The sequence below is a fragment of the Delphinapterus leucas genome, chromosome 9 (assembly GCF_059928025.1).
Source record: "Delphinapterus leucas isolate spDelLeu-1000000601 "Yukka" chromosome 9, BTC_Dleu_Yukka2, whole genome shotgun sequence".
Classification (NCBI taxonomy): domain Eukaryota; kingdom Metazoa; phylum Chordata; class Mammalia; order Artiodactyla; family Monodontidae; genus Delphinapterus; species Delphinapterus leucas.
Window position 1 is genome coordinate 23,343,787 of NC_143137.1, and position 27,930 is coordinate 23,371,716.

At 50.2% G+C, this 27,930-nt stretch overlaps 1 protein-coding gene across 7 annotated transcripts; it reads right to left on the minus strand.

The window, feature by feature from the left end:
* Positions 1-1,055: 1,055 nt before the first annotated feature.
* CCDC136 (coiled-coil domain containing 136) lies at positions 1,056-27,930 on the minus strand. 7 transcript variants are annotated; one of them, XM_089917418.1, is made up of 19 exons: positions 27,824-27,930; positions 26,933-27,040; positions 25,153-25,407; positions 24,995-25,069; positions 18,872-19,195; positions 16,540-16,651; positions 15,790-15,958; positions 15,400-15,540; positions 14,921-15,079; positions 14,472-14,642; positions 13,876-14,061; positions 12,025-12,219; positions 11,336-11,560; positions 9,340-9,840; positions 8,743-8,964; positions 7,382-7,663; positions 6,426-6,716; positions 4,508-4,568; positions 1,056-1,631 (listed from the first exon to the last, which is right to left on the minus strand). In XM_089917418.1, the coding sequence occupies exons 1-19, from the start codon at positions 27,879-27,881 to the stop codon at positions 1,330-1,332; spliced, it is 3,837 nt and encodes a 1,278-aa protein (XP_089773544.1). In that variant the 5' UTR covers positions 27,882-27,930; the 3' UTR covers positions 1,056-1,329. The 7 variants fall into 7 exon arrangements, with proteins under 7 accessions (XP_089773544.1, XP_022437293.2, XP_022437353.2 ...); XM_022581585.2 differs by lacking the exon at positions 4,508-4,568 and having other exon boundaries at positions 1,410-1,631; positions 14,999-15,079; positions 27,824-27,929; XM_022581645.2 differs by lacking the exon at positions 4,508-4,568 and having other exon boundaries at positions 1,410-1,631; positions 27,824-27,929.

Consider the following 27,930-nt stretch of genomic DNA (forward strand, 5'->3'; position numbering starts at 1 on the left):
CCCACTAGGAAAACACTGTGGAAGAAATGAATTCATTTTAGCGCTAAGCAGTGCCCACCTCAGTACACACTCTATAGGTATGTGCTGCTTTGTATATTGGGGTGAATGAAACAAACTCCTCTGGTATCAGGTAGAAAGGAGGCAGAGAGAGGGTCCCAGGAAACCGGCAGTCACGGGGGCCGTTCTGCCCACTGTGGCTTACGAATACACATGGGGGCTTTCATATGGGAACGTCCATGATGAGAGCAACCAATCACAAAAGCTTCCGCAGGAATGAAGGTCAACAGGAACACTCATAAATTATCCTCATCATTCTGCTCATTCCCACTTAGATCCATTCTCGATCCTCTGCCCAGCTGGCTCTGAACTCCAGGAGGCTGACCCTGAAAGACTGTCACCTGGGCATCTCTGCTCTCTGGCTCCCAGTTGGGATCAGCCAATGAGACACACCAACAGGGAACTGGAGAGTGGGAAGAGAGGGTGGGGGGAGCACATCAACTTCCCACTTCCTCATGGCTCTGATAAGGGCCACACCCCCCCTGTGGCCACCATGTGTGTCTGGGGCCCCGTGCCAGGCCTCCAGCTCCTGCTTCCTCCCTTTTCCCCTTCAGGCCTGCGACGGTAGCCAGTTCCCCCTGTTGCTGGTGCCTGGGGACTTCACTATTCCTCAGTGGTTCTAACTGCCTTCTATACATAATCTGTTCATTAACAACTCATACATGAAAGCCTTTTTTTTTGGCTGCGCTGCGCAGCTTGTGGGACCTCAGCTCCCCAACCAGGGATTGAACCCGGGCCATGGCAGTGAAAGCCCGGAATGCCAACCACCTGGCCACCAGGGAACTCCCTTCAGTTTACTGCTGGGACCCTGAGTGATTATTAAGTCATCTCCGAGAGCAAATCCCTCGACAACTCATAAGGAAGGTCCACACGCAGATCTTCTCAGGGCACCCTTCCCACAGTAGACAGATGTGGGCACGAGACCCAAGGGCAGGTCATTTGCCCCCACCCCGTCACACAAGTACCCAGATCATTCCATTTCTCTGTGCCTAGATAAGTTCCTTGAGATTAGGGTTAGTAGGTACAGACCAATCCAGCTGCGATTCGGCTGGCAGCACAAGGAGCCAGCATCATTTCTTTTTTTTTTCCTCAGCCTCATTTCTGAGGTCATTTGTAGGGTGAGAAATAGTACGTAGGAGCCAGAGCCTTAAGTGAGCACCTGGTTAAAGGGGAACTGCTCTGTTCTGGTTGTGCTGTGAGGTAGTTAACAAATAAAAAGCCACAAAGTCTCATGTGATTCAGCTGATGTTTAATTACAAGGAACCCAGGTTCTTACACGAGGCAGGAGATGGGAGCCAGCAGCTCCCCACAACGAGCCTTTCCGGCCTGAGTGGCTGAGGCTAAGGAGATGGGGACACATGGAACACGCGGGTGGGGTGGGGGCTCTGGCACAGTGTGTCCTGCCCAAAGCTGAGGGTAGTGGCCACTGCGGGTCTGCCTCCTCGGCTGGCCCAGGCCTGCCATCACTCCACGAGGCAGGACTCTGTCTCCTGCGGTCGCATGTTGGGTAACACATACAGAGCCACAGCTGCAAGGGCCAAGAACACCATAGGCTTCCACATCCCAAACATGTTCTGTGGGGACCAAAGACAAATGGTGAGTGCCCAGCCTTCTGAACTCCTCCCTAAGCTAGAGATCCCCTGCCTACTGGTGCTGGAGAGATACCTCAGAAACATCATAATGGTCCAGTCTCTCTTATCTCCTGGGTAACCGCTGCAGACAAATGTGGGCTTAGTCCTGGCACCACTAGGTATCTGGAACAACACTACGTGGATGACCTGAGCTGGCTGCCTGTATTCATGCCCCGGGGGGTGAGAAGAACCAGCTCCTGCGTGTAGGAGCAAACTCAGAAGCAGATTTCAGAGAATCCAAACGGTTGCAGCAAAGGATCAGATGCCACGGCAAGGAAAAGAGGGTAAATTTGGGCCCCTGGGAAATGCAGCAGCATCATTAAATGCCTGACGGAGGAAAAGTGAACTCAGGAGGATGATAAGACTGGGGGGGGGGGGAGCGAAGAAAGTGCACCTGAGTACAGCAAACATGAGGTTCTTAGGCAGCCCAGACCGTTTGTGGAGAATGATGTCCTTGAAGGAGACTGAAGGAAGTTGGTCACTGGCCCAGGGAGGCGAACACCAGGGTCATTAAAACACCTCCTTGGAGAAAACAGGAGAAGTAAAGAGCAGGCTGATGGCAGCCTGCTGTACAACCACTTGTACGTGACTGATAAGCTGGATGAGGGCCTGGAGAGGAACACTCCAGAGGCTCGCCCTCACCTGTAACTTGCGTGAAGATAAGAAGGTGGCTGGTCACCCCTGAGGATGAGGTGAAGCTGGTTGCAAAAGTGAGTACTTTGAAACCACAGGGTCAAGATTAAAAATAAACACAAAGCTTCATAGGTGAGAACAGTGGACAATGGACTAGATCTAATAGAGATGAATGGAACATTCTGCCTTGGATCCAAAAAATCAACTGCAGGCAGAGAAAGGGGAGAGAACGCTTAGCATATGTGCAAAAGGCTTTTATAAACAATACATGAAATAAGTTAGCAATGTGATATTAGTTATCAGAGAGCTAACGTGATCTGAGGCTGCACGAAGAAGCTGCTGTATGGTGTCTTCCTACTTACTTGGGAGCAACCAATGAAGAGAGACGATAAGGGGAAACAGGATTGGAATTTTATCTGATGCTAATATTAAGTCCTTAGAATCTGATTCACAAGTTACTGGCTGTATTACATAACCCCTCTATGCCTTAGTTTTATCACACGTAAAATGATAGCTACCTCAGTGGGTTATTGTGAGAATTGAATGAGTTAATACTTACCAGATGATTAAACAGTGCCTGGCATATAGCATGCATTATGTAAGAGTATGCTCTTTTTATTATTTATGTGGTGTTTTATCATTTATAAAGTACCTTCATATAAATGAACTCATCTGTTCCTCACATGAGGAAGCCAGAGGATTTATCATCCTTTCCTTACATTTGAAGAAACTGATGTTCAGGTTATGCATTTTGCCCACTGGGACTAAGCTCTAAGAAACAGAGACAGACTCACCCAAGATGTCTGCCCGCCTGTCAGCCACACTTTCTACCCTACTCTGCTGCCTCAGTTTCTGGATGGGAGCTGCATGCTGGGCCGTAGCCAGGCTCTGGGTATAACAGGCTCCTCCAAGAGGACGCTTACCCAGGAGTTCCTTCCTCTCACTCTGGTCAGGCCCGGCTGGGTTTGAGTTGGTGAAAGGTTATGGCTGAATGCTTTGGGTCTCATCCCACACGGACCCAGAAATCTGGGAGTGTACAGGGAGCGACCCCTCTCACCAAAGGAGTTAAAGACTGACCGTGGTGAGTAACTGGAATGTCTAAAAGAAGAAAGGAGAAGGGTTGAAGAGAAAAAAAAAAAAAAAAAGTGAGGAGGAAAAAAGGCAGGACAGAAAAGGAAATAGTGATAAATGCTACCCACAAATGCTCCAGCGGTCACTCTGAACCTATGCAGTGAGCCAACTACACTCCATTTACAGGGATGTGAGAAGAGAGGGTGGGGGAGTGGGAGTGGCAGGGGGAACGTGGGAAAGGAGCCAAAACAGGCCAAGAGAGAATAGTTTATGGGTCTGGAAGGGTTCTACCTTGGGCCATGAGACTACATTCTGCCTCCTGAATTTGGTGCCCTGTTGACAGATCAGATTACGTGGACTGGTGCCCAGAATATATCAGTTTGGTTCCCTGAAAACACTGCATTTCTGGTTAGTGGAAACTTCTCACCAATACCACATTCTCTCCAGAAAGCCTAGCTTGGGAAGCCGATTACGATAGAATCTGACCCCCAAAAGGGATGTGGCATTCTTGTTCTGATTTTTTGGAGACTAGAATCCCCAAACCAGAGAACTTCTCAGTAGAAAGTATATAATAGGATAAGAGTTTGATGCCAAGGCTGAAGGACGAATCGAGGTTCTCCTCATACAAATGACCTTTGGGGATCACAACTCTCCAGACCTCCTCTCTCACCCAAGTGGGGAGGCAGTGATTCCTTATTTTGCCATCCTGGGTAGTGACCGTAGTGAGAGCTTGGCTCTGGGGCTAAACAAAGACAAAGAGCAGCCAGGCCAGCCTTGCAGTCAGACATCAGCTCATCAGAAGTAGTCGAGGGAGCTTTGAAAGTAGCCACAGTGCTGGGATCATTCAAATTTTTCCCAGCCAGAGTACAGAAACTCAAACTATGTCAATGGCGAGCATTCCAATTCCGTACAAGTTAGGGAGACATTCTCTGAGATGTTATGGGCTTTGCAGTAGCCCAAGGAAAAGCCAGGGCTAAAACTCAGACCTGACTATCACCTGTTGTAAAATGGCAGAAGCAAGAAGCAAGCGGCTCAGAGAAAAGGGAAAGAGAAGAGGCCAGGGCAACCTGCACCCTCCCTCTATCCCTCAGAAGGAGGGGACGCAATACCAGTACCTGCGTTAGGACGATGTCTCAGCCCACCAGCACCAGAGCAAAGCCGATATGACCACCAGGCCTACGAGAGGCAAGGAGAAGATGGGGGGATTGGGGGCAGGGGATGGCTGCAACATATCAAATGAGAAAGAGGCACGAGGAGAGACCAGAGATGAGAGATGGTATAAAAAGACATAAACACATGAATCCAACAGATAATGAAGATGATAAAACAAAGGGAAAAGGGAAAGAGATCAAGAGGTTAAACAATAGGTAAGCGAGAGCAGCGGTATTTCTTCTCCGCTACTCGGGCCTGGTTCTTCCCGTGGGTCGCCTTCGGGAGATGCAAAACTGCAAGGGTTAAGCAGCGGCGTAGGTCCAATTCGGGGCCACATTTTTGGCTTGTCATATCCCTCTTATACCTTGTCAAGCAAGGGTTATCTGCACCTAGACCTTTCTTGTAGGTCAGTAACTGGAAAAGTGAAGCTCCAGAGAGTAACGCTGGGCTTTCCGGATGAGCAGGATGTCTACTTTGCCTGGGTCACTCTAGGAAGGGCAGCCTCCTGCCAGGCCACCTGTCCCTTTGTTAGCCGCGTGTTCTGGCTGTGTTCCACCAAGTCTCAGTGTTCTGGGACATCCCCTAGGAGTCTGATGCTGTCGTTGTGAGACAAAACGCACTAAAACAAGCTAACGATGGAGAAGGGCGAGCTCTTGACTGCAACCATCTTCCAGGGAGAAAATGAATTTGCAGGCGGTAATACATATGCCAGCAGAGCTGCCTGTAAAAGATGCAGGACCCACTGAGGCAAAGGGACGCCTCCATATGCAGACACAAGGAATGTACTTGATTGTGATGTAGAAAAATCCAGTTTGGTGTTTAGAAAGCTGGCACATGAGGCAAGGTAATCTATGAGGCTCTGAACCAGCATGTGGCAGGGTATGAAGAATTCAAAGAAATAGAACACTGGGGAAGGGGCTGTGGTTACTCCTACTTTTCACGTCCTAAACAATGGTTCTCTGCCATGAGGTTGACAGAGAACTGTAACTGGGTCCTTAGCCAGTGCTGCAGACTGAACTGACTGAACTGCTGAAAATTCCAGATAACTTCGAGATGACTGGGGCATCCCACCACAAGAGACTTATTTTCTTCCCCTGTGTTTAGAAGGACAGAAAGAACCTGTACTGCAAACTGGGGACTTATTCAGGTACTACTCAAACCCTTCGGAACTCAGAGCCCCCGGTTAACTTCAACCAGGGCAGAGATTCAGCTAGTATGTTCCTGTATGGATGCGCCAGTTGTTAAAATACTGAAATATTTTTGTGCAGTTGGTACATTACCCAGGATACTCCCACCCGACCTCTCCAGATCCGGTAACTAAGGGGTCAGACCTCTGGCTGGTCTCCCAAGACCGGCCAACGGCTCTGCTCTAGAGACGGAAACATGCTATCACTTCCGATCGGCCCTGGCCCCCACTCTCATGCCCTGTAATATTACATAGAGCCCAGCAGGCGACAGCAGCCTCTCCACACCCCTCACGGCAACAGAGGTCAGCCCTAATAGGGCACCTCGGGAAAGCAGGACTGGGTGACTTGCCCAGGCTGACAGAAATGCGTGGTGCGGTGCTGGCGAAGGGTGAAGAACCCTCCCGAAGTGAGTAACGAGGGTTATTACCACATAAATGAAAGGAGGCAGGACTCCGACCGGCACGCCCCGGTTCCCAGAGAAGGTGCTTTCTGTGAGACAGTTCCACAGCCTTTCCCGCAGAGACTGCTCTCTCCAATCCCACCTCCACCTCCATTTTTCCCCAGTGCGATGCCTCAGAGCTTGCTGGCCTCTACTCCTGTAGAATTCCATCCAAGGGCTGGGTCACACCTGAATGCTGGGCACCTGCGCCCAAGAGCCCATTCCCCACATGATCCTGCCTTTGGCTGTGGTTACCTTTTTGCTCTCAGAAGGCTTGAGGGGGATGCTTCCCTCTGAAGCTTCATCGTCCTCCTCTTGGTCGTCACCTTCTTCCTTACCCTCCTGGCTGTGGAACTCTTCATATCTCTCCTCCTGGTCTGCTTTGAATTTAACCTCTCTAGGACCTGATGGCTCAGAAACTAGTGCATCCCAGGACTCCTTTGTTTTGTCCTCAATTGTCTCCTTCGTTTCCTCTTCTAGTTCCTCTTTCGTTTGATCGTCCAAGGCCACATGGTTGGCCTTGTAGTACAGCACCACCTCCAGACTCTGCGAGGCGGAGGCAGTACAGGATGGGGGATGCTGTTACCTGGGAAGATGCCTACCCTCATGACGATGCTTAACTACCTCAAGAACACGCTGCTTCCCACAGTGCACAGACAGCACTGTGTCCTGGGACTGAACTGATGTCCCGCGCACAGTGGGGAGGGTGGCCACACCCAGCCTCTCTGGACCCGTACCACATCTATCTGGCCATTAGCCATTTCCAACCGTTCCCAGAGCTAAAGATTCTGCACCTCAACTGCTGCTTCCTACCCTTGCCTGGTGACCCCCCATTTTATCCAGTCCTCTTCCACCTATATGTACACAACTGCTTTGAGTAAATCCCCCTCTTTCCATCCATTTGGTCCTTCTCTTGGGCATGTGACCCAAGAAGAAGAACAGGGGCCCCAGAAAATTGCACTGGTCTAACTGAAACAGTCATCCAGCCTAGGGGCTCCAGGTCTGAGTGGTCTGTATTCCACTCTCCCCTTGACCTCACAGGAAAAGGGAGTACCAAACTGCTATTAAGATAGAACTACTCTAGACACATTAGAGATCCCAGAAGCTTCTCTACAAGTACCTCATCTGGTCGGAATGGTGGTGAAGGTGATTTTCCTTCCTAGGATCCCCTTTAACTTTCTGCTTATCTGGCTACCAAGGTTACTACTCACCTTTCTGCTCTCACAGCTGACCTCAGAACTCTCCAGGCTTGGCTTGGCCACCTTTTTACGTTTAACCCCATTGGCATTCTTATTCACGTTCTCATTGCCATTCGTTCCCTTGGTTTCTTTGGTAACAGAGGACGTTTTCTCTTTGAGCTGGTGAAGCTCTTCCTGGCAGCACTGCAGCTGCCCCTCCAACTGCTCCTGCACGGCCAGGAGCCGCCCCTGCTCATCCACGCTAGCCTGGTACTGTAGCTGCAGCTCCCGCAGCTTGGCCTGCAGTTCTTTGATCTGTTGGTAGTGGAGGCCCAGTTATCCATAGCTGGGCCTACGTGATCAGCCTGGCCCCTGCTTCAGAAATCTCCCTGCTAAAGCCCAGGGGGACGTAGATAATACAGAAAACATTAAACTGTTAAAAATGAGCCTCTAAAGCAGTTTTAGAGGTTCTCCCTAACTTGAGGCACTTGATGACTTACATCTAACATGATCAAAAAAGGATGACTAAAATTATGTTTTTACTGTGAACTGTCAGGGGAATGACAAAAGGGCTAACCCCTTCTGAACCGTGGGGCTTTATTACGTAGTAGTTTTTGATGGGAACTCCTACTTTGCCCAAGCTATTTCTCTAATAGGTACCATCATTACCATAGGAACTGTGTTGTACTCCTGAGACTGGACCTGGGCTCCTGCACCTCACCCTGGAAACGGAGGCAAGTGCCAACCCTGCTCCCTACTCCCTGGTTTCGTCTTTCCTGGCTTCTGGCAGCACATCTTGGCCTCCTGGGGCAGGTACCAACACTAAGCAACCTAGGCCCACGTGTTTCTCGCTCTCTGAGCCTCCCCCATGCGTACAGTGGCCCCCACTGGACAGAGGACTACTCTTCGTCAGGGACAATGCCCTCTGTCCCACTCCTAGTGGACGCACAGCACTCTGCTTGGCATTATGAGAGATCCAAAAGAAGACACAGCCCTGTCCTTGAGGTGCTTACAATCTAGCTGAAGAGAAGAGACAAGGTGGAATACACACCAACTAAAGAAAATTGGAGGTAAAAAAAATACAACTCTATAGAAGTGCTCTAGGACAAAGGAGAACAGATGTGGCAAAGGGGAAAAAAAAAATCATTCAAGGAGTCTTGATGATCAGTAAATCCCAGCACAGTGGGCGCCTGAGAAACGTCCGTCAGTGGCACCACAGACTGCCCAGCCTCTTGGGGTTCAGCCCCTGCTCTGTCCCTCTGACCAGGAGGAGGGCAACTGTACAGAGCTGGCAATGGGCTCCTCTCTCTCTCCTCAGCCTCTCTGAAAGGGCTCCGACCTCCTCTGGCTCTAGGGACTCCTACCTGAAACCCTGCCTCCCTGAAAGCAGTTACCTCGTGCTCCTCATTTTGGGAGGCAACGGTCTTCTCCAGGCATTCCACGCACTCCCTGAGTTCCTTCTCGCAGGCATCCAGCTCTTCCCTCAGCCCCTTCTGCTTGTCTAGCAGGTTTCTCATCTGCTGCCGCAGCAGGTCGTGCTCCTCCTGGCTGAGCCGGTACATGGCCTGCACCCCCTGCAGCTTCATCAACACCGTGGCAACCGTGTCCTCAAAGCGCTGTGGAGGGCAGGGGAGCGATGACGGCACCCTGAGGAGCCCCTGCACTCCGCCCACTCTCTTCGCTAGGCCCTTTCTTGGGTACAAAACAATGGCCACAAGGATCTGAAGCTGCCCAGGGGGAATCCTGTATTTCTTCCCAGAAAGAGCACCATGACTGTGTTGATGAAAAGTCCTGAATCTTAGACTTCCATCCAGATGGAGCATCTCCGTATGAGGCAGGCAGAGTACCTCATTTATTTCCTGTAAGTTAGTTACCCTGCTCAGCTCTGAGCCCACTGCCCACTTCACCTCTTGTGCCCTTCCCCGTGACTTCTCTCTTAATAAGACAAGAACCTTCTTCCCCTATCTGACCTGACATCTGGTTACTTTTACCTCCGTATCTTCAGGATCAGCAAGTTCGTCGTCCATGCTGCTGCTGACGTAACTCTTGTGACAGGCGTCAGAGCTCCTGCTGGTGCCGTAACTCCTCTTATAGGCAATGCTGCTGCTGCTGCTGCGGTAACTCCTCCCACAGGACTCCCCGGTACTGGTGCTACTGTCATAGCTCTTGAGGAGGCTCTCTTCGCTGGCCTGGCTGCTGTTGTAACTCTCGTGACAGCTCTCGTTGTCATCAATGTTACCACCTCTGCGACAGTTCTCGTTGCTGGTGGCCGTGGTCCCGTAACTCTTCTTGTAGGACTCAAGGCTCATTTTCACAGAAGGGGACTGGACTTGGAGCATGTGAATTTCTTCCAGGCAGAGCTGCAGGTCGGCCTGCAGCCTCTTCCGCTCCTCTAGAAGCCGCTCCTGCTCCTGCTGCAGCAGCTCCTGCTCAGCCTCACTGGCCTCGTACAGCTCCTGCAGAGCCTGCATCTGGGCGATGATCACCTTGGACTGCCAGGAGTGGGCGGGGAAACAGCATCGTTACCCTAGACACTGCGGTCCTTCTAGCTGCACCCCTCCTGGTGCGGATGTCTGAGAGCACAGGTCAGAGCACTGCACACCTTACCCTCCCGTCTCACCACAGCCTAGATCTTTGACTTTGCCTACAGGTAACTGGCATGTGTCAATTTTTTGCTCACTGGAGAAAATCTCCCTGGGACGGATAGTCCACGATTTCTGGCCTCCCATTTCTGCTGGTTTCCATATGCTCTGGTAACTTCCCATCTCACTGGAAGCAGCACTGAGTGGATCTCAAGGTCACTCGGGCTCCCTCCCCTCCCCTCTTCTCAGTCAGGTGTATCCATTATCCTGACCTCTGGGGCTCAGTCCCCTCCGCCACCCCCAATTCTAAAATCAGCCCTGGCCTTGAATATGAGCATATGAAGAACTTCTTCCTCAGAAGATGCAGACTTGGAATCAAGGTCTCACTACAAGTCCCTGTCGTAGTGAGGGACTCCTCCTGCCTCAATTCTGAATCTGGCCCCTGGGCATGTTTCCCAGGCCCTCGGGGCCTGGCTTCTTGGGAGCTGATGCCCAGGATGAGATCTGATTGGTTAAGGGAATATTTTATACCTGGTTCCTGGTGTCTGCTATCCAGGCTTAAATCTGACACCCCTGGAATCTGACCAAATCTCAGTTTGGACTTCCACTATTCCCTACATCTATCTGCCTGTCTAGGCTAATACCTGAACAAATCGATTGAAATTGAATAAACTTCAATTTCAATGAATTGAAACTGTCTACCTGCCCTTCCTTGCCCCCACTGAGGCCTCAGACCAAATGCATCTCCCAACCCTGAACAGACTTGTCTAGAAATCTCCTTCAGTGTGACCTCAGAGGCATGACCACTTGCTGGTGCTTGAGGCCCATGGATTCTCTAGTCCAACGCCTCTGACCAGGCTGTTATTGCCACAAAGTTCCAATGAAGACAGTGAGGTCAGTACCAAGAAACCCCACACGCTGGGAATTCTTCCCTTGGAAATAAATGGCCTCAGATGTGCCTCATGTAGAACGCCAAAAGGTTACAGATTTTGGTCCCTGGAAAGCTTCCTTCTCGATTACCACCGAGTTCATGAGGAAAAGATGGCATGTTTAGAGTCAGTCCTAAGGGATCCAAACAAACGCTAAGTTGATCTACTTCCAAATACGTCTGGAAAATGAGATGCTGAAGAGATTGAGTCAAATCATCAGGAGATCACAAGCTTCCAGGTCCTCTGGTTTCTAAGTGTTCACAGTGCTTCAACTGGGCATCCATCTGAGGGAGCAGCTAAGGCCGTACCTAAAGCCACATCTTAATGAGCCCCTGAGTGGCTGCGAGGGTGGAGCTTTAGCTTCATCCTTGCGCCCGGCAAAACAGGGCTTCGGAACTCTGACCCCTCTGTGGCGCCCCCTTTCCCTACAATGCTGTTGCCCCCAGAACTATCTCCCTGCCTCTTGCTATAGTTACCTTGTTATGACCACATTTTGAGGACTCAGGCCATTTGGAGTCCGGATTCTCCAACACTTCCCGGAAATCAGACTCCTTGAAACGTTGCAGCGCTCCGTGCAGTTCTAATTGTTCTTTTAATACACTTTCTTGATTCTGTATCAGTTTTTTCTGCTCCTCCTGCATGCCTTGGTAGACCATCTGTAGTTCACACAGGTCTTGTAACTTTGTAAGGAGCTCCTGACTCTGTGAGGCAGAGTGGAAGGAAGAGGGCTAGAACTGTGGTGGTTACACAGCAAGACCTCTGCCTCCTTCCTGCTTGGGACCCTTCCCTTAGGGGGGCTGGCTCTGCACAGCCCATCTGGGACAGGAGGGGAGTCTCTCTTTGGAGACCTGCTAGTTGAGTAGTAACGACCTCATATGTTTGGATGCATTTTGCAGTTTGCAAAGTGCTTTCAAGTACATTTTCTCCAGACGGACTGAATATCTAAATATAAAATGCTGGACAGATTCCAGAGTATAGGATGTATTTTAAGATTTAGAGCCCTAATCAGCTATATTGAACAGTTTTGTTTGAGGAGGTTGGTGAGAAAGTAAGGAGTGGTTGGTTAAGAAGAGAAAAAGTTCCATCCCCACCCTTTTACTTCTCCCAAGTACAGTCACGTCTGGGCAGCTCCTCACAGCTAGCAGCAGCCGCTGGCTGTGATTACCTTGTGGAAGAGACCAGATCTGGGGAGCGGGAACGTGAGCCTGTGCAGCTCTTCGTGCAGCTGGCCCTGCGCCTCCTGCACCCTCCTCTGCCTCTCCAGGAGCTCGCACTGCTCCATCTGCAGCCGCGCCACCTCCTTCTGGCTGGCCTTGTACCTCTCCTGCAATTCTGTCAGTCTGAAGAGCAGTGCGTCACACTGTGGACGGGGCAGGGCGCGCAGGGGTGCTTACTCTGGGAGGCAGGCTCCCTGGCGTTTCTCTGCCCCGTGCGGTCAGCAGAGCACTCCGTGTTCTCTTACCTCTTGTGATTCACCAGGGTCTCCCACCCTGTAGTCACCTTAGACTGATCACCCCAAGCCGCACTGCGCCCATACAGGCCTAGATGCTGAATGCGAACCCCAGCAGGCTGCTCAGGACTGAAGTTTGGCTCTGCTCTAAATTTTGCCTACTAGTTCTTTCTGAGGGCAGTTTTCGAGGGAGGTTATCAGCGCCCCTCCCTTCTCATTTCCCCACCTCCACTTCCTCTGGTAGATACTATTTTCCCACCCTGCAGGGAATTCTAGTTCCTGTTACTCTCCAGTTGTTTCTGTAACTATGCTCCTTACCAATAAGGACTTACTTTCACCCTAATTTTCCCCATTTTTGTTTTCATAATCAGCTTTAAGAATCTTTAGAGAAGTATGAGCTGTTGCTGAATTTGGGTTGAGAGGACTAAATCATCCCATGATTCCAAAAACCCAAATCTTTTAGTATCAAACTAATCTCAATGTTCTTTTAGGAGAGGAGAAGAGGCTGGCTCTGTATGCCAGCAAGCTTCTCCCTTCCCATAGTTTCTTCCACTAGGAGAGAAAGTGGACCCCCTGGATCTCTAAATGGACAAGTTATGGACCCCCTGGATCTCTAAATGGAATGGGAGTGGCGGGGCGGGGGGGGGGGGGAAGTGAGCCTGGCTGTAGAAAGGCAGGTGGACTATTGGGGCAGCCCATGTAACGTCCCCAGTTCTGTGTCTTCTGAAGGCCTTTCCCTGGGGATATAGCCTACTGTTGGCTGTGGCAGGAGCTACTGAGTATTCTGGCAGAAGGCGACTAGCTCCACCATCTTTTGGAATCTTGCACCTTTTTTGCATCATGCTTCAACACTTTTCCATTTCCTGTCAGTGGTCAGGAGCTGAAAGTACTCAACAAGGCTAACTAATAATGACTTGCATTTTATACACTATGGAAAAAAGGGTAAGTGAAGAAGGAAGGCCTTATTTATCACTACCAGGATTTTTTTTACTGAAAGAAAGTGAGATAAGAGTAGTGTTCTGTTCAATTTAAAGAGGGTAAAATTCAAGCTTAGAATTTAACTACTCTGAAGTCACAGAATAAATCCTGAAAAAGCCTAGGTCCTTCTAATACCCAATTAGCACTCTGGGCACAGACCATGCCTTTTGACGAGAGCACCTACAATCTGCCTCAGAAAACTGGACCTTCTCTTTCTAGTTCTAACAATCATAGTTGTGTATATGGGCCTATGTATATGTTCTTTTCCACGAATGACAAGATATCACTACAGTTCTAACAATAAGGTATAAATGTCTACACACATGAAATCATGTGTGAAATCTTCAGATGTTCAGACTGGATCCAGAGGTATTGATTCTACTAAGCTGTGGCTTGGGCTCAAAGTCAAGGTCAAGGCAAAGTTTTAAAGTTAACAGCATGGGGCTCTGCCTGTTTTCTGCCTTTCCACATACATCTGTGATTGGACAGGAAGTCCATCAAGCCTCTTGGTTGGATGACTTCATCTTTTGCCTCTATACCTCCTCTCTCCAAGGCTCAGGAGATCTCACCTCTCTTAATTACAATTACCTTATCAGCACACTTTCCCTTGTCCTCTGGGATGGACTGGGTGGTCTTGAGCTGCTGCAGCTCCTGCTGGCAGAGCAAGAAGTCCTGCTCGAGCTGATCATACACGTGCTTTTGCCGCTCCAGCGCATCCTTGCTGGTCTGGTACAGCCACTTCATCTCCTGCAGCTGGGCGTGCATCTCTGCATTCTGGGGCAGGGGAGGCAGACCCCGCCATCATCCCAGAAGCCCCCATGGCTGCACTCTCTCCTCTCAGGCAGGGACTAAAGGGTCCTGTCCTTTCCAGTTCCAGTTTCATCCCAGCGGGGACTACCTGAGATGGACCAATCCCTAACAGGCTCTACACAGAGACCTGGGACTTCCTCTTTTGGAAGGTGGGGAAGGGAAGCAGCTTCCTTTTTACAGCTCTTTCTGATTTAAAATCGAAGGAAGCTGAGCGCATCGTGACCCTTTGAGATCACGTTGCCATGAAGCACTTTTTTATCTCCCTCATCGACAGCTCCTCCACAGAACTCCACCACCCCACTCCTCCTGTGGACTTGTCCTCTCATGGGAGGCCCTGCCGTGCTACGTTCTCCCTCACCTGAAGCTTCGTTTACCTTCTCTCTGCTCTCTTGGAAGGAGGCCACGATGCCCTTGAGGTGCTGCACCTCCGCCTCGTGGCAGTGCAGGCTGTCTTGCAGCTGCTGCTGCACGGCCAGCAGCTTGTCCTTCTCACACGTGATGTTCTGGTACTGCAGCTGCAGCTTCTGTAGCTGGCACTGTAACTCCTGCGGTGGAGGGGGCCTTGGGCAGTACCTCTGGGATCCTTAACCCACTCACGCTTCTGCTTCAGTCACTCTCAGACACAGACGGTCTGAGAATCCACTTCTCCCTGCCCTGCACTTACGGGTGTCCTCTCACCCAACAGAGGACTCGAGGGCGGCTGGAGTTCTGTACCTGTGGTGCCGCACAGGTGGCAGCTGGAGCTATTTCAGCACTCAACTCTTATCCCCCTCCCCCAAACCTCTGGCACCTAAGTGGCCCCTCACCTCGGGGTCGTTGTTACCTTCTCACTCTGGCTTTCTACGACTGTGGGTTTCATAACTTTGAGCTGCTGGAGCTCAGCCTGAAGTTGTAGCTGTACCTTCAAGAGCTCATTCTGCTCATCCTGGCTAGCATCATACTTTTGCTGCAGGGCACAGAGTCTGGTCCTCAGCTCCTCGCTCTGCGGTGGGGAGGATGTGGGAAGAACGGTTACTCTCGTGAATCAGCAGACCCCTCTCCAGACCAGAGTGGTTCTTTTCCAGACGCAGACATCTTGAGGCACTCCCACAGGCCTATGGTTTAGTTTCTTTTCTGCGGCAGACACTCGATAACGACTACCATTTCTAGAATGCAATGCTGTGTGATTTCTCCAATTGCTCTCTGGTTGCAGGGCAAGAGTCAGCAGAGCACAGCCTTCCTCTGCGTTCATCCTCCCCGGAAATGGCGACTCCACGTAGGCCCTTCTGCCCTCCCCGATGCCCTTCCCCTGTCAGTGTTTACCTGGGTGACACTGTGGGAAGTCTGAAACCGAAGCACCTCATCCTGTGCACACTTGAGCTCTCCCTGCAGCCGCCTCTGCTCCTCCTCACTGGTCCGGCGATGATGCTGTAGCTCTTGCAACTCACAACTCAATTTCTTACACTGTGTGGGAAACGCAACAGGAAGGAGGACTTACGACAGGTACCATAGGCTCTCTGGGAACAGGTTTGGGCAGAGTATGTCATTCCTTTTACCGGAATATTCAGTAAAAGGCAAGCAAGTGAGACCCTGGAGTCCTATCTCTTGCCACAGCACCTGCCTCCCTTGTCAGCCTCGTGTCTAAGGAGATGCTGCGGCCACAGGCCAGGAGAAGGTGGGAGCGAGGCCGTAAAGGGGCCTGCCTTTCCCTACCTCGTTCTGCATGTCATGCATCTGCTCCTCAGCTCCCAGCAGCTGCTGTCGCAACAAATGCATTTCAGGATCCGGCTCCAGGAAATCCTCTTCTGAAGTCTGAGACTCTGCTGACTTCATACTCCCTAGGGCTTGGGACTCCAGGCACCTTTCTGTTGCTCTTTGTGTCCTGTAATCCAGAACCCCAGAGTCATGTTTGGGAGAGAGCTCTGCCCGGCATCGCCTGCCAAGTGTGCTTGGTCCTGATGTCTTCATTTTAGGCAAAAGGAGCCTTCTATAGTGATTCACCTCTCAAACACACCTAGGAGATTACAGAAAAAGTCCCCAGCACCTCAATCTGCAAAGGTATGTCTGGCTCTGGGAGACCCTGAGAGTACTAATCCAGTCGGGCTCGAGGCTGGGCCTGGAGTCACGCCAGCTCCAATCTGGAGGTAATATACCATCAGACTGAATCATGCCTGGGAGGACAACAAAGTAATTGCTTCTTATCTGCTCTAGGGCAGAGCAAACCAGACCTAATGCCTAGAATGGAAGAAAACTAAATTTTAGAACTCACTCAATTCTAGTCCTGAGACATCTGGGTTGGACCCCAAGACCTACTTCTTGGCAGCATCCATATCCTTTGGATACCAGGGAAAGGACCGGCTCACCAGGACCGGAGGGAGGCTCATTAGCCTGGCATCTGCCTTCACCAGTTCTACTCAGGGAAAAGCCCAGTCCTAAAGAGCCCCGCCAGCCTCCAGGCTGTACCTCTCACTCTCCAGATCCGCAAGCTGTCCTGTGAGGCTACTGTTGTTCTCCTGGAGGGCCTGGTACTCCTCGTTCAGGAAGCGATAGCGGTCCCGCAGTTGCTGCAACTCTTCTGCAGAGGACAGGCAGAGAGGTGAGATCCCAGGGAGGAAGCACTGACGACCAGCCCACAATTTTCCTGCCTAGAAATCTGGCTGCAGAAAGCTGAAGAGTTTCTTTTTCTAAAGACAGATGAGATACCACATGCAGAGGCTTAGAAGGCAGGGCCCGGAAAGTTCTGCACCGCTGTGAGTCTTTATCCTCTTTCAGTTAGCTGCCCTTCTTTTCAACTTCCCAGAAGACTGCCCTGTGTGCCCATCTTCAAAACCCCAACCAAGGGGTTGGGTAGGGGTGGCAGGGGGAAAAACACCAACCAAGACAGTCTTGAGATTTTTAGGAGCTTGCGAGGGTTTAAGTAAGTTTTTGGTTTCCTGAATTTAAAGTTTCCATTCAACTGTTCACAGTTAGTTTCCTCTTACACTTTTAGTACAAAAAGCTGAGAGTGTTAACTGCCAGATGTCATTCTGCCAGTGCCGGGCTTTCAGAGACAACCCAGGCATCCTTTTACTTCCTTTATTACCACACCAAATCCATCGGCCTGCACATGGCCAAGAATTCTTTCTAATGATCTTTTATCTCTGACAAAAAAGCCCACCCCGACCAAACCTACAACTCATCCGCAGGCGTCAGCAGAGATCTGGCTGAAATGTCCCAGCACACGTCCCTGAGTTCCAGATACCAATACTTTTTAATGCTGTGACAATATAAACACCCGTATCTGTTTTGTTTCTTCATGATTAAGAATTATTTCTCTCAGAATACTGCTGATACTTAGAGAACACCAGCTTGCTCGAGTTAGAATACAAGGCCTATCTTACCTGCTTTGAGATTCAACACCCTGAAATTCACTTCTAATGTTCCCTCTTTAGTCCAATCAAAAGCCCTCGGCATACTCCAGATTATCATAGAAGGAAGGAAGGAAACTAATCTTTAATGAAAACCAACCACGCGCTAAGCATTAGACTTGATGAGTCCAGCCTCGGATTCAGCTGTGTGTGAGTGCCTTCAGTACACTAGGCATTTCATTTAATCCCCCAAATAGTCATATAAGGTTTTCTTTCTTTCTTTCTTTTTAAATAAACTTTTAGTTTTAGAAGAGTTTTAGATTTACAGAGAAGTTGCAAGGATAGTGCAGAATTCCCCGGGAGTGTTCTCACCTAGTTTCCCCGACTGTTAACATCTTCCCATGGGTACATTTGTCATGACTAAGGAATGAACACTGGTACTTTACTGTTAACTAAATTCTATACTTCATTCAGATTTTTCTACATTTTCCCTAAGGTTCTTTTCCTGTTCCAGAATCCCATCCAGCTATAAAGTTTTATTAATCAATTTTTATAGCTATGGAAACTGAGGTCCAGGGAGATAATAACCAGGCTATTTATCCTGCTAATTAGCAGAGCTGAGATTTTGAACTTGGGTCTGTTTAACTCCAGCCCAAGCGTTCCCACTGTGCTGGCCTCCCTCTCCTAGTACACCAGCCCAAAAGCGCTTCTGAGAGGCCTGCTACAGCTGGGAAAACTTGCAGTTCTTTGATTCCTTGTTGATTGCCTCTGCTTGACCTGGCCTAGTACAGGGCCTCACATTATACCTAGATCATAAATCTAGCCTCAGAATAAAGGCAAACGCTCTGATGTCATGAAACCTAGCAGCTAGCTGGGAGACTGAGCAGAGCTCTAAGCTTTTGAGGACTCACGTATTACTGGAAATAACCTCTGTTCCTCTCCAGCTGTCTTGTGCTCTGGTTTGCTGCCCCCTAAAGCTTCTACTTGGGGAGGACTAAAGGAGGCTAAAAATTAGCATTGTGGGCATTCTGGGACTTGGGAGCAGGACTGGGAACCCCTCACCCCAACCCACACAGAAAGTGACCCAAGCAAAGCACCATGATGCCAGGGCAGTGGGAAGCTTTCCAAGGTGACAGGCCCCTATACGCCCACCCCAGAAATGGAAACTTTTTCAGGAAGGGCTTTAGCATAGGCAAATCAACAAATGCCCAATGGCTCTCTGAGGAAGAATTCTCAGGGTACAGCTCCATGGTGCTATTTCTTACACCATTATAGACTGGTTATATGACACCAAGTTTTTCTCTCTTACAGTCTTGAATCCAACATGGAAGCTTTTTCTAGAGGCTCCCAATTCATGATCTAAGCCCACCTTCCACCATCTTCTTGCGTACTATTTCCCTCTGCTTGATTTGACTGACAGACCAGGAGGAGGGCTGGCTTTCTCATACCTTGCATCTCAGAGAAATCTGAGAGACTTAAACTATTGGATGGGTCAGAGTTCTTCATTTCTATTTCTGCACGGAGGGAGGTGATCTCCATCTCATACTCTCCTCGGATGCGCTCCATGTCCTCGAGTTCATTCTGCATCCGGCAGAGATCCTCCTGCAGGGAGGCTATGTCGCTCTCATGTTCAGTCGCGGAGTCCTCCGCTGCTTGCCGCAGATTCTGGATCTCAGCCTGGGCCAAATGCAACTCCTGCTCTATTTCTTTAAGTTCACTTTCTTTTTCATGCTCTAACAGGGAAATCTCCTCCCGCAGAGACCGCAGCTCACCTGCAAAGCCCAAAGACGATCTTGAGATGATCAAGAGGACAAGTGAACTCATCTACCATATTCTAGAAGCACAAAGTTAACGGCAGACTTATTTCTTATCTGGAAACTCCCGACAACCTGCTCTCTACCCCATCAGAGAAGTATAGCTTCACCTGATATGGAATAAAGGGAATACCTAAGAAGAGAACAGAGTGAATCTATGTAGCAAGGTGCAGTAGAAAAGTAGATCTTGAGGTTTGGCATCAAAAACAAATTAGGCTCCTCCAAACAAAAAGTATTAAGTGCTTCTATGAAATCGCCTGACAGTTAAAGACCAAACCTAATTTACAGCATTTTACTGATGCCCTGAGTCTTTCCAAAAAGCCCCTTACTAAAAAATTTACACAGACTATTCTCATCTATTCAGTCTGGGAGCTTAGAACTCACAGAGCCTCAGATCTCCCATGAACTGCCTGTGTAAGTACTGGTCCCAAAACAATGTGTATTTAGAGCTCACAGCTGAAATTCAAATATAGGTTCATCTCATGAGAAGCAAACATGGGAAAATAACCTAGATGCCAGTCAATAAGGGATAGCTTAAACTGAAGAAGGTAAAATAGAATACTGGCAGCCATTTAAAAGAAAGTGGCAGATCTATAGAGAAGACATGAGAAAGTTTCCATAATATACTAACTAGGAAGAAAAATGAGCTGTAAAATACATGGTATTATCTTATTTTTGCAAAAAATATTCATATGTATAATATATAACACAAATATACAAAGACATAGAAAAAGATCTGGAAAGATATATGTCCTAAACCATACAGCATAGCTGCTTCCGAGGAATGAGACAGCATGTGAGAGGGGCTTTTACTTTCCACATCATATATATCAGTGCTGTCTGACATTTCACAACAAGCCTATATTTTATAATAGGTTTTAATTTACAAAAGAAACGTGTCAGAGCTCTCAGTATCCGTGGAGCATCTCAAGGTTTCTGGACAGACGTACCCATCCAGGATCAGGAGACTAAAAGTGGAGCGAGAGTAAAAGGCACTGCCACCAACAGAGAATTCAAAATTTGGGAGTCAGGATTCAGGAATTAGTGAGGATTGGATTGGGAGGGTCAGGACCTTCCCACAAACTCTTTGCAAGGCACACTGTCCCCATCCCTTGCCCCCAACTCCTGTTCATTCTACTCACTCTTCAGATTTCAACTTTCCCTAGCCTCACCCCCAACCTCCGCAAAAAATTAAGCAAAGCCCTCCATTAAATGCTCTCATAGCCCCTTGTACTTTTTACAGTGTGTGTGTGTACATAAAACGTTGGTCTCCACTTGTAAGCTTCATGAAGACAGGAAACATGTCTGTTTTTCTCACCATTACAGGTTCAGGATCTGCCAGAGAACCCAGCATAATGCACTCAATAAATATTTGCTGTATTCATGCATAAATGAGGCAGGGATACATCTAGTCCACACACTTTTACTGAGGACCACGGGTACAGAATTACATGTTCGGGGTGGGAGGGAGACTCAAGAGGGAGGAGATATGGGGATATATGTATTTGTATAGCTGATTCACTTTGTTATACAGCAGAAAGTAACACACCACTGTAAAGCAATTATATTCCAATAAAGATGTTTAAAAAAAAAGAATTACATGTTTGGGTATTTTTTAAAAAACTAGAACAGAACATGGAGGTTTGAGAATAAAAATTTGGACACACTGCAGACATAAATGCTGAGCGGACCAGGTGTCTCGGAGGCGAGGGTACGGGGTGGGAGTGGCACGGGGGTAGGTCTCCTGCCAACCTTACACGGGTGGCTCCAGCTACATCTTTGCCAGTCTCTCCTTCTCTACAACCATCCTAGCTGTCTCCTCTCTTCAGTCTATTTGACAAGTATTAATTGATCACCCCTGTGCCAAGTCCAAACATCTCCACTTAGATCCTCTGACTTCCTTCCTGTTTGAAGGAAACAAAGCCCTTGCTCTTTCCACTACTGAACGGACACACAAGTCAACCGGCCATTAGGATAAAGGTCCGGGTGGGTGTTCTGTTGGAGGGCTGACCAACCTCTACTTCCCCACTTTGCCCTCAATGTTCGGGTTCAAAACTCCCTTAGGTTCTCCTCTGGGGTCTAGCCCTAAAAAATGACATTCTCAGATGCACTGGGGAACGGAGAAAGGTCGCGCTCTGCCTCAGAAAGCTCTTAACTAGAAACACAGAGGGGCGGAGGGGTGGGGCTTGCAGACAGGCCCCAGGGAGGGGCTTATCGGGAAGATGGATGGGGCGGGCCGGCTGGGAGGTGGAAGGCCCTGACCAGGGTTCCGAAGAGCTGCCGCCGGTTGACAGTGAAGCTGGGGCCGTCGGGGCGAGGCCGAAGACCCGGGGAGGGGGACACAGTGAAGTCAGTTCTCACTCACTGGTTATGGCCTCCATCTTGCCAGAATCTCCCTCCTACCCCGCAAGTGGTCTCTCTGGGGGGCCCTCCCGCCGCCAGCCGGTCCCAGCCCCCAAGGGGCTGCGGCGGCCGGAACAGCCTCTCAACACCAGCTACCTCTGAGGCCGCGCGCGCCCCCTCTTGGCGGAAACGGGCAACGCACGTGCGCAAGGACTCTGTTTGCTCCAGCGAGGTGGGGTTTGGGCGCCTTCACCAGACCCGCAGCCCCACCCCCATCCCCGCGCTCAGATGAGATCCAATGCTCTACTGGATCCTTTCCTCCATCAGATCAACATGATCTACTGTGACCCATCCCCCCAAAACCCAAACACCAGAAGCTCTCCCTTGACTTCATTTCCCTTATTTCTCTGCTTCTCTTCAAGACATGACTGCGGGAATTATGGGTACTCACCTTCTCCATTTCACCTCCCCTTTCCTCTTCGATCCCGATACAATCAGGCTTCTATCTTCACTGAAATGTCTCAGAGCCCTCCATCTTGCCAAATCCAATGGCCATCTTACTTGACTTAGCAACTTCTGACACCACTGATCACTGTCTCCTTGAAGCACTTTCTGCTCTTGGCTTCCAGGTCATCAGATGCCTCAGTAGTTCCTCCTACCTCAGTCTCTTGTTCATTTCTCCTCCTCTATTGGACTTTTAAATTCTAGAGTAGCCCTGGGACTAGACCCTTTTCTCTCCTCTTTCTATATCTCTCCATGTGATTTCATGGTGATCTCCCTTGGATTCAAATGTCATCTATATGCCAATGACTCCCAGATTTATATATCCAGTCCTGATTTCTTCCCTGGTTCTAGATTCATATATCCAGCTGCTTCCTTAATATATTTACTTAGATGTCAATAGCCATTCCAAACTCAACATGTAGAAAACGTGTCTTAAATGGTTCCCCTAGCCCCAAAATTTGTTCCTTGTCAAGCTGTCCTCATTCCAATAAATGACACCACCATCTATTCAGTTTCTCAAGGTAAAGTCATCTTTCATGTCTCTCTTATCCCCCAATCCAATTCAGCAAGTCCTGAGAACTCCAACTTCAAATTACATTCTCAATCATCTCCATTTCTACAGCGCTAATCCCTCTAATCCAACCAATCATCATCTCTTGACTGGACTATTGCAGTTATTTGCTGACCAGATTCACTGTTTTGACTCCTTTCTCTTCATCCAATTTCCATACAGTAGCTGAAGTGCTCTTTTAAAAAACTAAAGTGGGGAGTGCCCTGGTGGCACAGTGGTTAAGAATCTGCCTGCCAAGGCAGGGGACATGGGTCCGAGCCCTGGTTCGGGAAGATCCCACATGCCGAGGAGCAACTAAGCCCGTGCGCCACAACTACTGAGGCTGCGCTCTAGAGCCTGCGAGCCACAACTACTGAAGCCTGTGTGCCACAACTACTGAAGCCCACGCACCTAGAGCCCATGCTCCGCAACAAGAGAAGCCACCACAATGAGAAGCCCACACACCGCAACGAAGAGTAGCCCCTGCTTGCCACCAGCCCGCGCACAGCAATGAAGACCCAACGCAGCCAAAATAAATAAATTAATTAATTAATTAAAAAAAAAAATTAGCCAGCCTCCAGCCCTGGCTAATACCCTCCCATGTTTTTCCACTATACTTAGAATAAAAGTCAAACCTCTCAGCTGACCTATAAGGCCCTCTGTAATCTGAACTCTGCCTGCTTCTCAGAACTCTCTCTTACCCAAGTCCTCCACATGCATTTTGCTCCAGCCACAATGGCCTTTGTTCTGTCCCTCAAACACATGAAACTCATTCTTGCCTCTGACCTTCTGCAGTTGCTGGTTCATCTGCCTGGTGTGCACGTCCCTCAGATCTTCCTCATTATTCAGGTCTTAGCTCAAATGTCCTCTTCTCAGAGGACTTTTATAACTACCATATCAAAAATAAACTGGGCTTCCCTAGTGGCACAGTGGTTGAGAGTCCACCTGCCGATGCAGGGGACACGGGTTCATGCCCCGGTCTGGGAAGATCCCACATGCCGCGGAGTGGCTGGGCCCGTGAGCCAGGGCCGCTGAGCCTGCGCGTCCGGAACCTGTGCTCCGCAACGGGAGAGGCCACAACAGTGAGAGGCCCGTGTACCACAAAAATAAAATAAAATAAAATAAACTTCCATCTTACCCCATCTCTCCATATCATATTGTTATATTTTCTTCATAGCATTTATTGCCACCTGAACTGGTGGTGTTTGTCTATTTTCTGCTTCTCCCCATTAGAATGTACTCTTCATTAGGGGAGGGATCTGGTCTATCTCGTTCATAGCTGTTCCTCCAAGTATACAGGCACTCAATAAATGGTTGACAAAACATTTAAATTAGCCCTATTTTACAGTTAAGGAATTGAGTCTCAGAGAGATAAAAATGACTTGCCCAAGATCACAAAGCTTGTTATGTGGCAGAGCTGGGCTCAAGAATCTAGGTGACCTGAGACCAATGCTCACACTCTTTTCCCTGAGCAACATAGCTCCTGCAGTTTCTCTCCTTCCCCTCCCCTCCCACCTCAGCCTGTTTATTGTCTACTTTTCCTGCATCTACCTTTGCTTACATCTTCTTTCCTTTCTCTTTCCCTCCTCCTCTCCCACCTTGGCTTGCTCCTCTCCAGGCCTGCTTGCCGGCCTCCCTTTTTTTTCCATTTATACTTCTCTTTTGGCTTCATCTCAGTTCTCCCTGGAGAGTCCCTGCAGTTTTCTAGGACAGCTCCCAGGAACCTTCCAAAAGCCCACAGATGTAACAAAACCTGCCTCTTTATTTGGCGGCGCAGTGGAATGTGGGACGACTGCCTTGCTGCTTCCCAGACAAAGGCACGTGGGTGTTAGAAGAAAGGGCTTTTGGGGCCACCAGCTCGGTGTTAGGGAGCAAAAGAAGCATTCTCATCTGCCTCCCTTAAAAGATGCAGAGAGCCCCTCCAGTCACTTCTCATTGGCTCACTGCTATTCCCATGATGCCCTTGGAGGGACAGGCAAAAGCAATCTGGTTTGGAATTCAACCTTGACTACCTACCTGTGGACTGACCAGGAGAACAAAGAGAAAAAGGGATGCAGGTGTGAGGGGGAGAGACTGAGGAGAGAAAAAGGAGAGCGCCTCGGAAAGGGAGTGAAATGGGAGGGCAAGAAAGGGAAGGAGGGGGAACAGAAGAGCCAGTTAGAGGTGCAAAAAGAAAGGAAATTAGGTAAAGAGGAGGATGGAGAGGCAAGGAGAACAGGGCAAGAATAGTAGAAGAAAATGAGGAGAAAGTACCGAATTCGGTTCCGATGGTCTGCTATGTCTGCTATGCCTCAGCCAAACCCTCAAGAAAAAAGTACTTGGATGACCACCTGCCCTCCAGTCCGAGCGCTAGGATTTACCTTGGAGCTGCTGAATCTGCTTGGTGAACACCTCTGCCTGCTGGGCGCTGGCCAGCCGCTCATCCTCCAGGAGCCCTGCAGTGACGGGGAAGCTGGCATCAGGCCTGGGATCCAGTGCCTTTGGGCCCAGGCCCTCCGGCCCCATCACAGGCACTCACCCTGCAGCTCCAGTGAGTCGTCCTCATGCTGCCCTGCCAGTTCCCGGGTCTCCTCCAGCTCTGCCACCAGCTGCAGCACCTGAGCCCTCAGCTCCTCCAGCTCCGTCTCCGTGAGGCTCAGGCCCCGGTGCTTGCCAACCGACAGGGAGCCCACGCTGCCACTTTTCTGCACTTGATCATCCTCTTCTTCCACCTCTTCTTCCTCTTCCTCCTCCTCCTCTTCCTCCTCGTAGAGAGCTGGGAGTAACACTTCCCCTAGGAGAGACCCACCCCCCGCCACCAGCGAGTAAGAGCCAACTTCCTTTCCACAGGCCTTAGAGGGCCCTCCAACTCACTGTCCCAGGGCAGAGATGGTATAATAGTGCCACCTGGTGTCCCCCAAAGAGCCCCTGGGCAGGACATGCATGCATGAGGAGGCTTCAGGTGTGAGAGTCAAGTTTGGAGGTAGCCCATCCCCCTCCCGGGCCCTTTCTGGACCAATGTTGCCCCTGGTGGCCTCCAAGTACTGCCTTCAGGCAGACTGGGCAGCCAGGTGCTGGCTCAGCTACGTGAAGCTGGCACAAGGATACCTGCTTCTTCCATCCTCGTCTCTGGGTAGCAGGACAAGTAGTCAAGAAAGATTCAGACACTGGGTGTATCTTTAAGCCAAATAGGGCAAGAATTATAGTTTGGGGGTTTGTACAAAGTTTACAAATGATCCGGGTGGCTTGTGAGAAATTAGCCTTTCCATAATAAGAAAGGTTGCCTGTCAGCAGGTAGAGAAAGAGAACATCTGAATGAAATGACTCTAAATGTTTTATTGGACAAACACTGGGGCCCTTTCAAATATATTCTATCGAATAGTCTTTGGAATTTTCTACTAGGTCCACTTTTCTTTTCCCTGCTGAGTGTCAGGAGATCTCCCTGCTGACCACAAGGCAGTTTTAAGGGGGAAGTCATAGGTTGTACTTGAGTGTAAAAGATAGCCTGACATTTTAACGCATTAAGAAACTGGGGTGTGCGAGTCCTCAGCCTCTGGCTGGCGAGCACGCCCTCCTTTGCTGCAATGCAGTTCCTCTAAATAGAAAATCTTATCTGGATGGTAATAGTTTGCTTTGTTTTAAAATTTGGAATTTCTGATCTTTGTCCAATAACCACAGCCTAAGGTTCATCTGGGACCCCTTGCATCATCTGTCCCCCTTGGGGAAGCAGGACTGTCCATATTGAGTGTGCATAGGGACCCTTCACAGGAGTCCTGGAAACAGGACCAGCATCCTTCCAGGCTCCTGGTGTTGGTGGGGATACATGTGTGTTGGGAGGTTGGTTGGCCTTCTCACCAGCCCTGCTCCCAGGCTCCCTCTTTCAGGCGGTAAGATAGCCTAGAGAACCAAAGCCACAAGGCTTCCATTTGAAGTTAGTGGTGGTGGCACCAGAAAGACAATTCACATGCTCGCTTCCCTGCTTTTCAAAATAAGAGACAGCTTGGGATCTGGGTCTGGAGGCAGTGAGAACAAACCCCCTGCTGACAGGCTGCTTCAAAGCTCTGTCCAACAAGGCCTCTTTCTCTGTCTGGCAGCTCCCCTGGGACACACAACCTGGTTACCTGGTGATCAGGACTCCAAAGGGATGTACCCTGAACTTCCCTCAAGCCCTGAGCCCTGAGGAGGGGTGGAGCGGGCTGAGCTGAACTGGGGGGAAGGGCTGTGTCCTGGCTCAGAGTTTTGGGGGTCAGAGGGAGGAAGGAGAAGTGAAGGGAAATTGGGTGAGGGGGATGGAAAGAAAGCTTTTTGGGAAAACTCACCCTCCATAGCTTGCATCCCCCGCCGTTCCAGGGACCCCCAGCGTTGGCCTTTCTTCCTCTCACAACCCTCTGATACCTCGTAGGAGCCTGAAGTGGTCACTGTGGGTCCTGTGAGAAGGGAGAGAGGAGGGATTGTGGGATGGTAGGGGCGGCTGGGGAGCAGCTGGCGGGGGGAAGGGACACACCTTCTAGCCCTTTGGAGCCCTGGGTTTTTCATCCCGGTGGAAGTACTTGGCTCACTCTGCCAAGAGCTGCAATTCTCCTCCCCAGGCCGCCCCTCACGCTGGGCCTACGGGGACACCGCCCTGCACTGCCCAACCTCTCCTGCACCCCCGTTCCAGGCTCCTCTCCCTTGCACAGGCATAAAGGGTATGTGTCTCTTTAGCCCAGAGGGGACAGGGGGGAGATGGGCAGGGATGGCAGAGGGCGCGACCCAGTACAGAAGAGGCTGAAAGGCTGAGGTGGAAGGGGAAGGGGCTGATGGCGGGCAGGGGTCGTGTGGGAAGGGGCTCTGCACCGGAGCCGCTCCCCTCCCCTACATTCTCTCCCTGGACTTCGTCCACCCCACCCCCGCCCCGCGCTCAGAATAGTTGGGGTTCCGAGCGGGTGCAGGGTTTGGAGCCCCCAGGGCTGGAAGCACCGTTGGTCTGGAGAGACGAGACTGAGAGGGCTCAGGGGAGAGACTGCCAGGGAAGATGCGGCCGGTGTGAGGAAGACCCAGCCCGGAAAGATGGAGACCGGGCCTGGGTGGGAGGCGGGATGGAGGGAGGAAGACTTAGGACGTAAAGGTGGGGAGCAGCGGAGGGGGGAGAGGACGTGGGGGTCTGGAGGGAGGAGAGATGGAGAAGGGGAAGGAGCGGCGATGGAGTGGTGAGGGAGGGGCGCTCTGACCTGGGCCCGGGCAGCTCCAGCCCGCGGCGCCCGCGCCGGCCCCGGCGCCCGCCTCCATGGCCGCTCGCGCCGCCGCCGCTGCCCGGAGCAGACGACGCCGCCGTCGC

Bases quoted from the DNA above. Each gene is read 5' to 3' on its own strand.
- CCDC136 (XM_089917418.1), bottom strand. From the start codon at position 27,881: ATGGAGGCGGGCGCCGGGGCCGGCGCGGGCGCCGCGGGCTGGAGCTGC. The intron at 27,041-27,823 runs GTCAGAGCGCCC...CCCTTCTCACAG, and splicing joins CTGGAGCTGCCCGGGCCCAG to GACCCACAGTGACCACTTCA. The intron at 6,717-7,381 runs GTGAGTAGTAAC...TCCGCCTCGCAG, and splicing joins TCAGCTGTGAGAGCAGAAAG to AGTCTGGAGGTGGTGCTGTA.